Source organism: Pteropus alecto, unplaced genomic scaffold, assembly GCF_000325575.1.
Source record: "Pteropus alecto unplaced genomic scaffold, ASM32557v1 scaffold50, whole genome shotgun sequence".
Classification (NCBI taxonomy): domain Eukaryota; kingdom Metazoa; phylum Chordata; class Mammalia; order Chiroptera; family Pteropodidae; genus Pteropus; species Pteropus alecto.
In genome coordinates this window covers 1,925,714-1,944,730 of record NW_006431918.1, presented here as the reverse complement: position 1 = coordinate 1,944,730, position 19,017 = coordinate 1,925,714, and the positions used below count along the sequence as shown (strand labels likewise).

The 19,017-nt window shown below is 39.4% G+C and overlaps 1 protein-coding gene across 1 annotated transcript in view; it reads left to right on the top strand.

The window, feature by feature from the left end:
• RNF150 (ring finger protein 150) overlaps window positions 1-19,017 on the top strand; it is a 185,255-nt gene that overhangs the window by 124,998 nt on the left and 41,240 nt on the right. Inside the window, exons 5-6 of the mRNA XM_006906229.3 lie at window positions 5,463-5,534; window positions 6,941-7,023. Coding sequence (XP_006906291.2) covers window positions 5,463-5,534; window positions 6,941-7,023 — 155 coding nt within the window. The remainder of the gene's footprint in view (window positions 1-5,462; window positions 5,535-6,940; window positions 7,024-19,017) is intronic.

Below are 19,017 nucleotides of genomic sequence, written 5' to 3'. Positions count from 1 at the left end.
AAGAGAAGGGGAAGGGAAAGGGATAAGCCAGGTGTCAGCCCCCGAGGGAGGGTCGGGTCTGCGGCAGAGGTGCTGCTGTCACCTAAAGAGCATGAACTGAAATGGTTCCCGATGTCGCCCTGGAGAGTGCAGAGCTCTCGGCGGACAGAAAGGCAAAGTATATGTTGCGTCCATGAACTAGTCAGCGAGGCAGTTAGCCACGGATTTGCTATGTGTAGATAACTGAGGTCTCGAAGGATCTTTGCCTCCCAATTCTGTTCTGCGTGAATGAAAATCATGAACTGGTAAAACTGGAAATGACATGCATGACTAATTTCCTAAGAAGGAGAACTGAGGTCTAGAATGTTTAAGTGACTTGGCCAGAGTCACACAGCTAGTGACAGAAATAGAACTAAAAGCTGGAGCTTCTAACTTCCAAACCATTGCCTTCTCTTCTGTAACACTTCCCACAAAAAAAATAACCCTGATGTTTTTACCTCATGTCATGTGTGCACAAACAGCTTTTAAGTCATCGATGAGGTCACCATAGCTATCAGAACAGTCAAATTGTTTTATTGATTTTTCCAGATTTATAGAGTGGTGATCCACATCATAGAAATTAACTGACTGACTGTACAATGATTTCTCTTGCATCAACCAGGCCTGGAAGGACCATTATTATGTATTAGAACAAGTGAGGCGAGTGTGTGAGTCGCCGTGGCCACATGAGGTTCCAGACAATTGGGACAAACTCTGTTTACATTTACAGTGTCCTCCCTTCACCTAGAACATAAAAACACTTTGTTATTTTTCCACTTGGTGGTGGTGGTGGTGACTACAATCATGACTGTAAAATACAGTTGTCAGAAAAAAAGGACAAATATGATACAGAATTATTCATTCAAATGAGCTAGAACATAAATTCGATTTTGATGCTATGTTTTAGCATCCTTATTTTCCTAGTTTTTTTTTTAATCACATTCACCACATTTCTGTTTATAACACAAGAAGAGACAAGAAGAGAGTATCTTATTTTTCTCAGTTTCTTAAATATTTAGAAGGCCACTAATTTATGTGTCTTTGGTTGTGCTGGAATCTGTCATTGTTTACCCTCCTTGTTGGCATTAATGTAGGACTTTATTCTTTTAATAAATGGTTCTGTATTTATTTTCCATAAAGCTGTTTATCATCACTATGGTCAAGGAACCAATAAACTTGGTACATACTTTCTTATACCTGTTTAGATCAAATTGATGGACAAATCTAATTACTAAGATGGTCCAACTCTTGATAATCTTCAGTGAAAAGTAAGATTTGGATCTGGTTGGGTTAAAGAAAATCTATAGGAACCCCTGGAGAAGGGAGAGGAATTCCCACCTGAAACGAAAGGCCTCTACAAACCTGAGGTGGTCCCTAAGTCTACCTGAGATGGTCCCTAAGTCTATCTGAAGTCGTTCCTAAGTCTACCTGAGGTGGTCCCTGAGTCTTCCGTTAGCATCACATTGCTCTGCATTTCTGAGAACCACAAAGGAAAGGATGTGTTTTGTAACAGCCTCTGGTTCTAATCCTAAGATTCTCTAGTCAGGCTCCACACAAGGCTCAGGTTCAGCGGGCCTGTGGTTGTCCCTCTCCTTTATTGTAGTTGGTGCATTTAAACAACCACAGACAGAAGGGACCAACAAGAGCAATAACTGCTTCACTTGGGCCATATCATTAAAAATGTTTATGGTTTTACTCATTACCCTTTAGTTTGTATTTCGGAAGACTAATAATACTAGTTGGAAAATTGTTCAAAGTAAGACAGTTTTTTAACTCAGAAGTCAATATTTCTGTGTGTCATTTTCACTTAAAAAAAAAGAGAGACATGCGTATACTGACAAAACTTGACTACATGCAAATAGCATTTTTTAAAACTTTACGATGCTTTTCTCCTTGCTTTGTTAAAATAGACTCCTACTGAAAAATCTCATGCTACATGGTCCCATAACCATCACATATATCTCGGAAGCTGATTTTTCTGTATTCTCCAGTTATCCAGAACATCTGTTCTACCCCCCAGCAAGTCAGACTTTCTTATCCTTTATCGGCCACTCACAAAATGCTGTCCTTTCCCTCCTCAAATGAGGTATTTGTGAATTCGCTATCAGTGAGCTCTGAAATGAGGTTTGACTCAAGGCATTTCACGGGAAGCGGAAAGAAATACCATCATGCCATTTTTCTGCATGATCAAGGAAAACATGGCTGACTTCCTTTGCGAACCGTGCAATTTCTCAGGGCTTCTAGAACGGAAGTCCTCACAGACTTGGTGTTGTGAGGACTATCTTTTTTATACTCTGTTAGTTCTGCTCACTTGGGAAGCCCCAATCCCCCAGGCGACTTTCTCCTTCACTAACCTCTAACCTCTCAGCGCTCAGGCACCAAACGCCAGTCATAGAATTCCTCTTTCTACCTTCCTATACCTTAATGTCAGCTTACTTTACATTTCCTGAATGGACACACCATTTTTTTAAAATAAAGGCAGCTTACATTTTCCTTTCAAAGGGTATGTGAAAAAAAGGGGGGCTTTTTTTCTGGAAAAGAGAAGGATTCTTTTTTAAACACCCCGTCTTTATTCAGGTGTAGCCAAAAGTAAAGTTGAATACATGGCCAGGATAGGAAGCAGTTCAAATTTACCTTACATGCTTGCATTTAAGGAGGGCATATTTCATTTGCTAAAGAATTGTTTTAAATGAAATTAAATTTTGAAAACATTCTGGTTCCCCTCCTGAAAAAAAAAAAGTTGATTTTCCTTTGAGTATAGCCTATGACCATTATTTGAAAATAATTTTTGCTGCCTAATTGCTCTGCTTAGCCTTTGAAAATAAAAAACAATTCAAGGGATTGAATTGGGTCCAGATATTATATAATATCAATTAAACGCAATTGCAGAGATATCTGAGCTTATAACCCAAATTTCTTATTCTGAACATAATATTCTTATTCTGAACATAATATTCTGCAGGTTTAGTGTATTTACTCCCCTTAGCTAGGAGTCCCTCCACGCCTTCCAATTCTTGCAGCCGACTTCTTCAACGAGAAGCAGCTCTTAGCTGAGACAGGCCAGTCTTGCCGAGGTCAGGACCACAGCTTTGCTTACCTAACCTCACGTATTACTTATAGTTTGTCCATATAGTTTCCTATTAACTGGCTAAATATCTCAGGTTGTTTGCCATGCTTTAAAAAAAAATCTATTGGTTTAAGATTTTATTCATTCATCAACCATTGATAGAGTTTTCACAAGATAGTAAGTTACAGAGAGCAGGAATCTGTATGTGTTTTCCAAAACCCAGAGCTGTGCCTGGGACAAAATAAGTGATCCAAAACATGTGTCGAATGATCTGGCATCAATTACTGAAGGCAGCTTTATTCATATGAATGGGAAGCAAACGTAAACACAGCCCTGTCCTCGAGGTGCGTAAGTGAGAGAAAAGTAACTGGGATTGATCTTAAAAATAGCAAATTGCAAATGTTATGACAGTAACTATGAAGCAGAGGGACAAAATGCTCTGAGGGTTTCTACGAAAGGGATCTTCACTCCTGGAAGGCATTCAAGAAGGAGTCCCCCCAAAGTGGCTGTAATTGAGACCAAAGGATGATCCACAGCTGGAGGAAGAGCAGAGGAAACAGAGCTGCATCCCATTTAGTTTTACCTCCGTTCTTTCCCTCTCTCTCCGTGCCTCCCTTGGTACTCTAATCCTACTTTTTCTGCTACCCTAGTTTGCTAGCTACTCACGGACTTCTGCAAAAACCTCACATGTATGTAGGGTCTCCTTTTAGGAAATAGCCATAGCAGCTTACTCTTCTTTTAAAATGCCAGTAATTATTTTAGAAACTAAAAATGAAATACGAGAGAGAAAAGTATATTAACAAGAACATCTCCTTTTCTACTTATTTACTGTAACTGTCGTGTGTTAAGGGAAGCACTTCACGATAGGTGCTTAGATTGCGATTGGTTGGGTAGCAGGTTTGTTAGTTGGTTGGCCAAATAGCCGATTAACTGGTTAGCTGGCTGCCCAGATGTTTGTTGGTGGGCTAGCTGATTAGTTGGTTGGCCGGGTGGCTTGTTAGGTGGCTAGATATTGGTCGGCCATCTGTTTAGTTGATTGGCTCTCTGCTGATTGGTTAGTTGGCTGTCTGACCGGGCGGATGTTGGTTGGTTGGCTGACTGGCTAGTTGGTCGATTGGGTGGTTATTTGGTGAATAATGGGAATGGTAGTTTAGCTTCAACTTTAAAGTCAGATTTAATTTTATTCAGATTCTGACCAACCTTTCACTAACTCTGTGATAGTAAAACAATTCACTTAAGCTCTATAAGTCTCAGTTTATTCTATGAAATAGTATTTTTCTCTTAGGGTCATTGTAAGGATAAAGGTAATACTGCATGTAATGCTTTAGCATGGCACCTAGATTATACTGACTTCATTAGTATATATTCACTATTTTAAAGAAAAGAAAGAAGCTTGAGTGTTATTGCCAAATTAGAAACCAAATTAGTGAAAGCAAATGCTTATTCTGTTTAAATTATGGTCCCATCTATCTTAGTACTTCAAATTTGTTTTACCACTGCAAATACGCATCTTTAACAGATAAATGGTACACATACCTAGGAAGGTGATATAACATACAGAAGATTCACAAGCACAGAAGCAAACTGTTTTTTTTTTCTTTACAGATCAATACTTAATTCTTTCCCACCTCTGTCTCTCACTCTTCCTCATTCCCTTATCATTGAATCATTGCAGCACTCATTAAAATAGTAACTTAGCTTTTACAGTAGATATATTATTTCTTGATGTGGGTGATGGTAGTTACCCAGGAGCTTGCTTTGTAATTATTTGTTAAACTGAACATGTATCTTTTATGCATTTTCCATTATTGACACTGACACTTAAGCATACACAACGGGGGCCAAATCATCATGTAAGAATGTGATAGAATAGGCTAGTACAGACCAAATATAAACCTCGAGTGGGTCTACATAAGCAAAGGAAAGTCCTAAAAATTCCAGACGGAAAGGAATACGCAAGCAGCAAACCCCACTTGTGAAAAAGAGGAGATGAAATTTATTCAACTACTTCAGATTGACTATCTCTATGTCACAAAGTAAGTGAAGAGAGGAGCGAATTACTAAACTTTGTTTATTTGCTAGTCTGTGCAGATACAACTTGTGCTAAAGTTCCTGGAGAGCAGGGTCTTTCCATGTCACATGCCACTTGCTTAACTTCAGGCATGAAGAGCTTCTCTGGGTCACGGCTCTCTAACGGGCCTCAATTGCTGGGGCCTCTGCACAGATATCCCTCACCCCACCTCCCAGCATCATGGTTAACATTCATGCCACTTGGGCATGATTTCAGTGGTCACTGCCCTGGTTTATTCAATGTCATCAGAAACAAAGTCAAGAATTATAGATCTTCGTTACTAACAAGCAGCTTTTGGTTTTTCAGCGCCGACTGGGAGATGCAGCAAAGAAAGCGATCAGCAAGCTCCAGGTCAGGACCATCAAGAAGGGTGACAAGGTAAACAGCCTCTTTCTTTTCATTGAGGAGCTATTCAGAGGAGCTCCCGGCTTTGCTGGCATTCAGGGTAGGAGAGAGAGAAGGATGGGAAAGGATCTGTTACTATACCCATCGTTATTAAATATAATTTAAAGCAGTTTATAAAATGCATACAATAGGACATCAAAGTAGTTGGATAGAAATTACGAGAAATTAAAAAGTAAGTGTAGGAAAGAAAAAACTGATGAAGCTAGGATGAAATTAGTACACAGATGCATTATCTGAAACGTACAACAGAAATGGGTCTCAAATTTACGATGGGGCTTTCTAGCAGCCAGTGCAAAGAAGGAAGCAATGGTCAACTTTCAGACAGCATCCGGCTGCCTTACTCCATTGTCACACGGGTGAACACAAAATGGCTGTTCCTGGTATTACAACTTGAGAAAGTTTTTCCTTGAATCCTTGCAAGGAAGTCAGCGAGCGTTGTGTGCTGAGTGATGCTCTCTCCTTAAGTCTGCAGTCAATGAGGGGAGCATATTTCGTGCCTCTGAAATCTAGCAAGCGGAACCCCAGAGTCACTGCCACAGCCTCCCTCGCCGTAGGGTGACGAGATAAAGCCAAAAGCAGAAGCGTAGCTTGAGGAATAACAACCACGCAGTGTGGTCCATGCTCAGGCCTCTAAAGCTCTATCTCCTCCCCAGGAGAAATTTTAGAACAGTGGCTTGTGACACGGATTTGGGCGTCCTGGGAGCTTCGTAAGGGATTCACAATTCTACGTGTGTACTGGGTGTTGTCTCTAGTCTGAATAATTGATTTTTCTCGCTAATTATGTGCCGTTGTGTTTCGACTATATAAAACTGCTATCGGGCTTAGTAAGATACAATTCATTTAAAATCACTACTAAATTGAAAGTATTTTTTTCATTACTTTCCCCTTTCAAACAGAGAATAATAAAAGAACAAGGATTATTATATAAGTAATACTTTATGAGGTATTAAAGGAATTTATATACTTGGGGGAAAAAAGTTAGAACCACTGTTTTAGACTTGAGTACATTATATTCCCATGGAATGGATGAATTCAATATCATTGAATGATAAATAATTTTTATACTCCATAAATAGTATTTCTCATTCTCGAGTTTTTGATGTCACCTCTAATTATAATAAACAGCATTATTAGGGTGGTACATTAAAAAATCATTTCCTCACAAAAGCACATCCAGTGGAACCCAGAAACAGAAAGTGGGGGTTGGAAGGAATGGAAACTAAGCCAACACACGATAAAGTATTGATTAATAAAATTGGCCCCAAGACTGCCGAAGCCTTGCTCCAGGCAAGCTCTCCTTTGTCCTGCTGGTTGGGGGTGTCGCACAAGAGGCAAAGCTGCGGAAGTGGGTTCATCTGTGCTCTCTCTCTCCGTCGCAGGAAACAGAATCCGACTTTGACAACTGCGCAGTTTGCATTGAAGGCTACAAGCCCAGCGACGTTGTCCGGATCTTGCCCTGCCGGTGAGTCACTGGGCTGCGTTTGACCGGGGCTGGTGTGGCGAGTGCCTGCTGGTCTCGGGCTGGGATCTGCTTGCTAGGCCATCCGCCCAGACATTTTCGTGCTTCGATATCAAACCACCGAAAAGCTTGTTCTTTTTTGTCTAACCTTTCTCCTTGAAAACATAGTGTCTTGTGACATTAGAAATATTTTTCCGATCCTCTTTGCACCAAAGGAAGTATATACTGCTATGAACTAGAACCTCATGATACAGTCTGACGATGTGGCTCTCATTACAAGTTTTCTGTAACAACAGATCTGTGATATTCAGAATCAGTTCTTGCTTTGCTATGTTAATTAAATTAATAAACTCCCTAAAATATTTTATGAATGATCACAGAGGGATCAGCAGCCAGGATATGGTCGAGACTGAGTGAGAAGCCAAAGGCAGATTTCATTTTCCTTGTTTCTTTTACTAATAGGAACAGAATGTGATAGTCCCCCTGCCCCCGCCCCCCAAACTTCTAGAATCTAGGAAAGAATGTCAACATGTGCAGTTGGAAAAATTCTCCAGGTGATTCTCATATAACCCTCATCCCTCTCCCTTGTTGAAATTTACTGTTAAAGTGTCTGAATTTTTCTTCTATGGTTAAAATTAAATAATTTTAAATACTTCAATTAAATTATTTTAAAGTTGCCTAAAAGCTATCTTCCTGTAATTAAAAACTTTTTTTTAGTGTTTCTGCATCTGTGCAAGTGTCCTAAAAATAAAAATTAAATTCTGCCTTGAACACACAAAGACATAAAACATACCATTCATTTATAAAACAATGCATCTTTGAGAACTGTTTATTAGAAATACAAAAGAAATAAAGTACGCCTTGAAAGGAATTGGTTTAATAATCCCAAAATGACAAAAACGTGACCAAAAAACAAAAAAGAAAGGATACTCAAATAAATGCAGAAACTCTCAAGGGGAATGGATCTTCCTTGAAATGCTTTTAGGCAAATCCATCGTTAGACATCCAGGCCTGAGGACCGTGTGCTCTGGTGGCCCCAGCCAAGGCCTCCAAGTGAGATTTGCTTTCCTTGGTTCACAGATGTTCAACTATCTCTAAGACAAAATCATAAATCGAGCACCTAAAGACTTGGTAGTTTTCATGTGAGGGTACTCTACATAAATTCTCTCTCTAGAAAGTATTTTTGGTGTTTACTTGATGACTTCTAGAAACAATGGCAGAGAATGGCAGTATGTGAACCACAGAGAGCCTCTCAGAGTAGCATCTTTCATCTCTGCAGATTTTATCGAGGGCTTTATAAAGCCTGAGTGTTATAAGCAAGGAAAGTGCCTTCCTTTATTTCGAAGATTGTTTAGAGCCCTGTGAGGCTGCTACTACTAAAAAATATCTGAAGCAAATTAAATAGCAACTTTTTCCTGAGAATCCAAAGAACTTTACAAATGTAATTAAGAAAATGTTTTTAACAACTATTTAAACACAGCGTTACTTTAGCTCCGTAATGCATACAGTATAAAACAGCTTGTTCATGTAGAGCTCTATCGTGAGTATATTTCATGTTACTGTGTACAGTTGCTGGAGATGGTGTGATGTCCAAGCCATAGACATACCACGTACTTGACCATGCCCTGCTGTGGACCACTCAGCTGATTTCAGTTTTTACTTATGACAAACTACATTGCTTTAGCAATATTAAGTTTGTCATGAGTTATTATTCCAGATCTGCTTTTACAGTATAGTATTTAGAACTTTTCACCAAGAAAAAAATAACATTTTACTATTCACCCCCCCAACACACACACACACACAAACACACATATACACACACACACACACACACACACACACACGCACACACACAAAACTCCAGCACTTCAGGAACTTTCATTTTATTTATACTGGCCTTTGCCCCAGGCTCATTCAGTTTGGCCTCAAGCTCTTCTTTTTACATCATTTTTCGATTCTCAGCTCACTCCTTGCTTCAAGCTCTTTACCATCCATCTGCTTTTGTTTCCTTATTATGGGCCCTGCTTTGAATAGCAAAGAGCCTTGAGCATTGGCAAACACAGGTCATAGTTAATCACTGCTTGATCTTAAGACTCACCACACATATCCACTCTTTGAAGAGCTTATATTTTTTTTTTCCATGCTGACTTTAATATCAAGATATTTTTATGCCTGTCGCTAGTTTTTGCCAGACAGGTTGCGCGCTAATGGATGTTATCAAACAAATACACTGGCATTTGCTTTTTGCCAGATAATTTCCTCCGGGGTATTATTAAGCCTTTGCTCCTATGAACTTCATAGACTCTCTTTCCCATTATTTCCAGAGTGACTCATCCATCCACAGAATTCTTTGCATCTCCTTGGAGTAAAAACTGTTTCAGAAATATTCCAGTTTATTGTCTTCCTTCTCATACTCTTATTTTGTGGCCTCCTGACTCCTGACACCCTGGGTATATCTCTGCTCCATCATTGCCCCGTGGGGTGTCTTTCCGTGTCACCCAGGGACATTCGTGTATCACCATGTTTTCAAAGTCATTCCTTTGTTTGGAGACCCTTGCACAAGTTCGGATGAACTCGATTTCCCTTCTTTATCTGTAGTCATGGTGATTAAGTCATGTACATACATACCTACCAGCTCCAAGTACGAGTTGGCTTTAACAACCGACATGTGATATTCAGAATCGATTCTTGTTTTTACAATTAAATTAATAAACTCTTTAAAATATTTTATGAATGATCATGAAGGGCTTGATACCCAGAATATGATCGGCAATCAGTAGGAAGCCAAAGGTAGATTTCATTTTCCTTGATCTTTTTGCTATCAAGAAGAGTATATGACAGTCCCCCCAAAACTTCTAGCATCTACAAAAAGGGTGCCAGCTTTGTGTGTGTTTTATTTTTAATTTAGGCTTGACTTTTATTAACAGAAGAACATGTCAATGAAGTGACTTAGATTTTGATTCAAGAATCTAATTTAAATTAACTGAAAATTGGTTTTTATATAGTTAATTCAAAACCTGACAATGATAATTCTACGTATTTGTAGTATTATTATTATTGCTTCTGCTATGACACTAATGTGGCATTGTTCCTCTGATAAGTATTATTAGAACTATTTCCGTCTCTATTACCATCGTTACTTCATTAGCGGTATCAAGTCTTTCCCATCTTCCCGCAGTAGCTTTCTCACTAAGCTCTCTGCTTCTGCTCCTGCCCCTTAATTATTCATTCTGACAAGTCTGTCTTTAATTATCCAGCTAGATTAGCTTGATCCAGGTACTTTTTCAGCTAGTACAACTTTAAATTCATTAAATGTATCAGAAGTATGACAGATAAATTATTCGGGAGAAGAGTAATTGAAATATATTTCGGTCCTCCTATTTCTCTAAGTCGTACTTCTGTAACAAGTTAGATTTACAGAAAACTAAAAATGTGCATGATTACCTGTTAGCTTACAAGAGAACTGAGTTGGCTACTGCAATTTTCCTCACTTTTATCAGGCGTCCTGTAAGGAACAACCTTAGGAAGCCTCCATTGCGTCTCTTTTAGTATTTTGTAGTCTTTTCCATGGAGACTGGCCAGAGCAGTTCAGTATAGAATAACTGCATTTCTCCCAAGCAAGGGTATGTGAATGGTGATACAACTCAGATTTTTTTCTATGTTTGTTGATAGAAAGCTAAGAGCCAAATCTGTGGCCCACGCATAGCTAAAAGGTACTTTGTAGTGTTATTCCTGACTTTTTTTATGCTTCCATTAGTATTTTTCTTTTTTCTTTTGCTCTTCTTATGCTATCTTTTTGGAGATCTGCACCTCCTGAATCACCTTAAGTCCTTTCTAGAATAAACATTTTCCATGTCTTTAAAACTTTGTCAACATCATTTTAAATTGACATATAATATCCGATATGCCATAATTATTTGATTGTTTTTAGACATTTAACTACCCCCCAACACACACACACAAACTTTTTTTTTTTTTTTTTTTTTTTTTTTGCTATTATAAATAAGGCTATGATAAATAGCTATTGTGTGTACACCTTAGTTCACATTTTGGACTCTTTTTTTCTAAGGTTAGGAATTTAAATTGTCTCATTGTTTTCCATGAAGTTATACTGAAAGAGTTTTCCAGTCAGTCAGAGCTAAGAAGAATATTTCAAGCAAAAGCAACGAGTGGTAACCTGGAATGGTTAGCGTGTGATGCACGTCAGGATATTCGTGGAGAAGAAGGCCGGCCCAGGTCATTTAGGACTTGAAGGCCCAACTAAGGAACCTGGATTGTCGCCAGGAGCTTGGGGACCTGCTGAGGGGTTCAGCTTGTGCTCCATGCTTGAAGGGATCTGAATGGAGTCAGAGAGACCAGTGAAGGGACTGTTAACCTAAAAAATAAAAGGCTTCAGTGAAAGGCAACAAATATTTATTTGAGATAAAAAGGAATAGCTATTTGGAAAACACAGATTCGGGCAGAAACTCAAATAGTGTTCCAAAGAGGAAAGAAAAGTTAAAAGTTTTTATACTAAAAAGTACATGCTTGAGAATTATCAATCCTGAATTCTTAGCCCTATAGGATTGGTCCAGGTTGGTTATCAGTGACCACATCAAGTGGTCTGGGTGATGGATGCCACGTGGTCCGGAAGATGGTGCCTGGAGATCTGCTCACATCCAGCAGTCTGGATAATGGATGTCAGGTGAATGTATATGTGAGTCCTGCAGGGTGTAATCAGGTGGCCTGGATACACGAGTCCTTCGGGGGGCAATTCGTGTGTTGTTATCTGGAGGTCCAGATGTGTATCCAGGCATTGATGCAGGACTAGAAAGTCAAAAAAGCTTTAAGTTCCCAGGCTAGTTAGGACAAAGGTAAAGTCTTCCCTCATGTCACAGCCTTCACGGTGTTACTGGCGGCCCGAACAGGAGTGTTGGCGCTGGGATATAGGGGGAAGAACCTAGTCAGGAGAGATTCAGGAGGAAACCCGACATGAGTCAACATCTGGAATAGATGAAAATGGCCGCCTGCATCAGCTGGTGACTACTAGATACATCCGTATTTGCTTGCGCATGTTCATATCTTTCCATTCAGATTCTAAATGCTAGAAAAAATCCAGCAGCTAGCGCACTATTGCTCAAAAACAGTAATAGAAGAAACAGATTTCAAGCACTGAAACAGGTTTTATCATTCAGAACACTTGAGGACCAACTTTGGCTTATCTTTTGAAGACCAACTTCTGAGTTTTCCAGCCCAAGAACACTTTCATAACTGGATCGTTTAGGTACAGTTCCATTTGGGATAGATAACTACTTGGTTGTTTGTGTAAATACTATGCTACCCTTCCTCTTTCTCTCCTTCCTGGTTTAGGAATGAGGTTAAATTTCAGTGGAATCAGTTGAAGAGTTCTCTTAGTAATTCAGGACATATCATACTATATCATACTTTTCTTTTTTGAAACTTAAGGCTACATTTTTACAAAGATCAGAACATGATTAATGGCATTAAAAGATTAAACGGAGATTTAAACACAGTAATGTGCTAGACGAAAAATCAAAAACGGAATAAGTGTCACCGTAAAACCGCAATACAAATTAATCGTAAAAGGACAGACGAAGCTTGTAGGTAGGTGTGAATTGGGGTCACAGATACTCTACCTGGCGAAGAAATTTCTAATGACATTTCAGTATCTGAGTCAGATAGAACCTAAAAGTGATAGGCTTAGGGATTTGGAAAAGGAATTTTTTGAGGGCCGTCAAATCAAAATCCAGATTTGATCTACAAGTTTCAATGGATTCTTGGAAGGTCTGTCATGTACCACACGTCTACAATTGACAAGACACTCATAAATCATCCCCGTCCATCAAAGCCATCAGCCAGCCAGCTGCTTTTTCTTCTCTGATATATATTTTGTTGCTGATATATATTTTTAACATGGACCTAATTATTAATTAACTCCTCAAATTCTAAAATCTATTAACTCCTGTCCCCAAAGACAGGTGACATTTTCTTCTACGAGAGAAATAGCTCTGGGAGACATCTAATATAAAGCACATGGAAAAGAGTAGAGAGGTCCGTCTGCAAAGCTTTCCAAACAAGCACACATCATAAGACTTGCAGAGTGACTTTCCTGCCAAGGCCCAGCTTTGTTAAAATCAAATCAATTAGATTTACTGAGCTGGTGTAGGTGGAGAGCACAGCAGTACACCCCAGGTGCCTCGCTTACAGCGGCTGATGTCCGATGGGCCTCCCTGAAAAGCAGTTTGGTCACTGTGTCCCCAGAGAGTTAGTGTCCTTGTTCTCATTGGACGCTTCCAACCAAACCCACCTGAGCAGTCAGTCCATAGCCTCTCCTGCCTCTCCTGGAACTCTGATGTGGGATCTATATCCTGGATCCTTTAATGAATACCCAGGGCAACAAACATCACAGCTGGACCCTGATATTCCTCTGTGAACTTCCCTCTTGAGGGAGAAAGGGTCATTCTTTCACTCTCCTTGCCAGACACGACATGATCATCATAAACAACATGACATAAAGAATGATAATAACCATGTAAAAGTGGACATCATTTTAATATATGAAAATCGAAAGCATCACCATCGAGTGCTACTGAAAGCACTAGAAATAGACACTAGCCCTTTAAGATTTTCACTCGAGTCTGATTTTAAGATGATTTAGATGAACTGAATTTCCATGTGGACAGAAAATTCCAACCTCTCTTTGAGCAAAAAAGGTTGACGAAATACTGTAATGTGATCAGGATTCTATGAATTTTACAACTCGTGAAGTGGAAAACAAAGTGGCTCTTTCTAGCCAGGCCGAAGGGTCTGTCCAGACTTGACCCTGCGAGCCTGTGACACACACTTGACTACAAACGGATTTTTTTCCAAGTTCGTTTTTTTGAAAAGAGTGATAAATGTTAGCTGATTTTCATAAGATCTGACTTACTCTTTCATGCCCACGTTACGCAAGTTAGACTATTGAGCATTCTGTTGACAGCTGTTCGTATATAGATGTGATTTTTAAAATAACTTTCAAGATATTTTTTGCTAATTGTGAAACTTTAAAACAGAAAAAAATATAAAGAAGTAAACAAAAATAATGTCACTACCCAGAAATAATCATTATTGGTATATTTAATTTTTATAACGTGCGTATATCAATATATAGTTATAGCTTGTATGTTGTTAAATATATACCATGTATATTGTTAAACATTGGAGAGTCCAGTAGAATAATACAATTTTTATTCTACTTTCCCATTTCACATTAAAAAGTTAGCATTTTCCTATAACTTTAGAAATCCATTTAAAATATTTTTATGGTTGGAGTTGATTTAACTGCCCTCCTATTGTACAGCATTTAAATCGCTTCCAGTTTTTATCGTTATAAAATCATGACCTTAATTGTTTACATACTTTTTCTATATTTATCCCTTAGGATACATTCCTGAAAGTGAACTTAGTGGGTAAAAAGTGGCTTTAAGGCACCTTGATAGGTTTTGCCCAGCCACTTTCTAAAAGGTAGTAACAGTTTACACTCCACCAGCAGGAGGCGAGAGCACTATGTCAATGCCCCTTTGAAACCTCAAAATGGTGCCATTTTAAACATCTTATCATTGAATCATTGCAACCAAGCCCAATAGCGGGGTCACCCCCGGTTGGATGGAGAAGAATACATACTTTATGGCTCCATTTATATGAAATTCAATCTCAGGCAAAGCTAGTCTGTGATGAAAGAAGTTACAACAGGGGCTACATGGCAGAGAATGGGTATTGACTGGTAAGGAGCAGAAGAGAACTCTCCGGGGTGATGGGAACTGTACATCTCTATCTGCGTAGTATGTATATAAATATATGCATACTTAAGAAATCATCGCATTTACTTAAGACTTATGCAATTTTATACCTTCGTTTAAAATAAGAGAAAAAAATTGTAAGTACCAAAGAAGCTATGCTATGGACTTAAATTAAAAAAGCTCACTTTGTACATTAGTCAAACTTACATAAGGTTTAAGTTCAAAGTGTGCTGATGATGTTTTCTAATAATTTTTCTTCAATTATTTTGCATTTATATGCGTACATGGCCAAAAATTAAGTGCACCCTAAGGGATTAAAGGAAAGAAACATGGAGAGAGATGGAAGTGCTGGTGAAAATATCTGATGTGTCATTTTCTGTCTTATTTTCAACACAGCACATGCTGCCTTAGGAAAGAAATCTTGAACTGTAATAACCTTGTTAAATATGGCATTCTGACTTCAAATGTCCTGATCCTCAGTTATATTAATCAGCTAGACAGACGGGACAAATGCCAACCAGCTCTGCTGCCCCGGCCAAATGCTATAATTAGACCAGGGTCAAGTTTTCAGCCCAGAGCCTCCCTCTACCAGAAGCCAAGGGAGTGAGACTCGCCACAACAGGAGAGTTCAGCAATTCTCTCATAGCTTGCATTCCCAAAAGAGCTATTTCTTCCACTGAAGCTTAGAAAGAAATTTGAGTTTAGTAGCAAGAAGATCCGATGCAGTTTCTTCGTTTTTTTTAAGTTTTGTTGGTTTTTCTTGAATGCTATTTCAACCCAATACTGTGGACACCTGGCGAAATAGTGGCTGTTGATGGTAATACTTTAACTTTGAAAAATACTCTACTAAAGGTTTTCTATATATAACATCTAATTGGTATCTCACAACAGCCTGTAATACAGATAAAGCAAGGATCATTATGCCCCTTTATCTTCGTTGAAAAAACAACTTAACTCGGCGATATTGGTGACAGGGCCTAAAGCGAAGCCAGGTTTTCTGACTTCCGAGCCGGTCCTCTTTCATCTGTCCTCCTGGCTATGGATTTGACACCTCAGCCTCACCTGCATGCTCAACTCTCTGGGAATATGGCTTTGGCAAAAAATCTGCCTCAGAAACTGCCGTCTCACTTTAAGCCAAATGCCTAAGAACCACAAGGAAACCAAATCACACTGCTTTCTCCGCAGTGATTCCAAGCTTATTATTATGGGCCTGAAAACAGACCCGCCTTCTTCACAGAGGGCAGTGCTTATGCTAGTGAGATCAGTAGTAATTTACGTTATTGAGTTATTTCTCCATCAGGTAAAACTGCTAGTATAGCATCTTAGCTTGCCTAAACAGAGTAATGATGTGTAGAACAACATCCAGGATAGGGTCGCTACTGATTCTGTGTGACAGCTCGTTTTTCCCTTTTCTTTAATTCATTTTCTTTTTCTTTTAAACGATGTTTACGTAAGCTAAATAGAGGGAATCACAGAAATGCCGTTTCTCATAATTGTTCCAAACATTTCAAACCAAGCCCAATAGCGGGGTCACCCCCGGTTGGATGGAGTTAATGTGTCTGGTCAACTGGCTTGCTCCACACCAAGTCCCAAAACACCACGTGGTCACCACTGCAAGGGCTTTCTGTGTAGGAGACATCAAAACATGGGACAGAATGGAAGGAAATAACACCAAAAAGTTCGTCATCACAAGGAATGAGGGAAATCTGTCTCAAGTCCATGGTTATTTTCATCACTGTTCACGCCTCTTTTCTGTTGAGTCCATCCAGATTATTTCAGAATGCTGATTTGGACCCATCCTTTCCAACCGTACTTCCTGTTCTTACTTCTAAGATCAGCTGGCTTTCAACCCAGATGAGTCCCTCATCCACGTCACGAAACTGCAGCTGCACCTTTACCCCTGTCGGTTCTGTCTCCTTGGGTTTCTTCCCTCCAATCTCCACAAAGTTCTCCCCATCCTGTAGTTTCCTAATTTTCTCCCAAAGTGACTGCTCTTTTCTTTGAATTCTGTGGCACTTTTACTTGTATCTATTTATGACCCACTACTTTACATGTTGTACTAACATCACTTAAAATAGTTAATGTCACTATTATCTACTGCGCACTCACTAACTAAGCACTTTGCAAACAAGTACGTAATTCTTGCCACAATCCTGTAAGGTATTTTACTAGTCAGGATAGGCTAGGCTTTGCTGCAGCAACAACGAAACTCCAATTCTCAGTGGCTTAGCACAACAGAGATTTCTATCTTATGTTTGTATCTGTTGTGTGCTCATGCCAGTCCGGCTGACAAAGCAGTCACCATTGCAAACATTGTTAATTGACCAGTCCGTTACAAAATGCCAAGACCTGGAGTGAAATCTGTTCTTCATAATGTATTGACCAGAATTAGGCACATGGCCATAGCACTGGGAAAGCCAGTCATTTTCCCATTTGCCCAAAAGATACAGAGCCAGTATATTGGATAAACCGTATTAATGAGCGCATCAGATAGCATTATCCTTATAAATGGAGAAATTAAGGCTCAGAGAGGTTAAGGGGTTATCCCAGGACAGAAAGCCAAGATTAAGAGTGAAACCTGCTTTATCCCCGAGCCTGACCTTTTAACCTCTGCACAATATGGACCATGCATCTTCCTATCAGCCTATCAATCTGTATTAGAAGAATCTCACCAGCATACTGCAGGTCTGATTTCTCTTTGTCCCTCCAAAATGCCAAGCTCTGATGAAGTAGTACTACATATCTGTTATACCTAATGAATTTGTTACTCTGTGTTGATTTTCCTACTTTTTCTCGGACCCCACATTCCTAGAAGTGAGTTCAGGTATCAAGTTCAGAATCTTTAACAATATGCAGACATATTCTTTTTCAGACTTCCTCATGTATAACTCAGAAATCCACCTTCCATACTATACTATATTGAAGGGCACAAGGCCAGCAAAGCTCTTTTCTCACAGACAGAGATGGGGGTTAAACCTACCGGTTGGCGTAATATATATAATACAATAGGAAATAGAACTTCCATGATACACTGAACACCTGGGTTGCTGGTTACTGGACCACAGTCATGGCATTTGGGTCAGACAAAGAATGCACAGAAAAAGCCAATGATTTTCATATGTTTCTCAAAGCCATGGCAGTCAAGATTCTGGTGAAGTTCTCATTGAATTTGTTTGATTTTAGGAGCAGTTAGACAAATGGAGTTTTATAAGAAAATCAATGAGAGCAATTTCAATTTCCTTGGTCCTCTCAATAGGAATGGAATATGTTTCAGCTATGCATTATCTATTAAATTGTCTGGGTTCAGTCGACTTTGGGTAAGTGCGCTCACCACTGCCGTTTTGGTCATTCCGAGCGGTGCCTATGCCCAGATCCATAAATCACTGTTCCCAAAATGAGATTTGTGTAGAAGGAACAGCCCTGTAGGATATCTACCAGGCAGTTGAGGCAGAGCACAGACTCATCAACAGCCATGATGTCCTCATTGGAACCATCAGCCCCCAGGAGGAGGCAGAAACCTTTCATATTTTAGAGTCCCTAAAAACTAAAGGGACTGCTTTCAGACTAGCTTTGCCACAGAAGGCTCATTTTCAAGAAATAGGAACTAAGTTACTGTTAATTAAATAAAAATTTGGGGACTTTCAGAAATCGTTTTTTCAGAAAATAATACCGAGAGCATGTCCTAATCCAGGTGCTCTACTAGGTTTCAGCCGTAGATAGAAACACTTTGTCTCCACCCTCCAAGGTGCCACCAGCTCACGCGGTCACAGAGCAGTAAACCAGGTTGACCGCGGAGCCTGTAGAGCTCGTCGTTAGAGTTGGCATCCATTCTGATTGGTCGTTATCCTTCCGTACCAGTTGTTAAAATACTTTTAATTTACTCTTATATAAATGACTCAAAAAAACAAACAAACAAAAACACAAAGCACCATGATACTCTAGCTTCGTAAGTGCCAGGTAGTATTCTAAGTGTCCTTTGTCCTTTAATTGTCATCTAACAATCCTCTGAAGGGTTATCTCGAACAATAATACTTCAGAGGGTGACCATTAAAGAACGTCGTCATAAAACACTAACAGGAAACTGAGCCACAGGCCAATTTAACCTTTTGCCCAAGGTCACAAAGCTAAGGTGTGGTCTTCGAACCCTGAACACCAAAGCTGTCACCATTGCAAACAAAGAGCACAAAGAAATGAGGGCTCTGGGGCCTTTACAAAC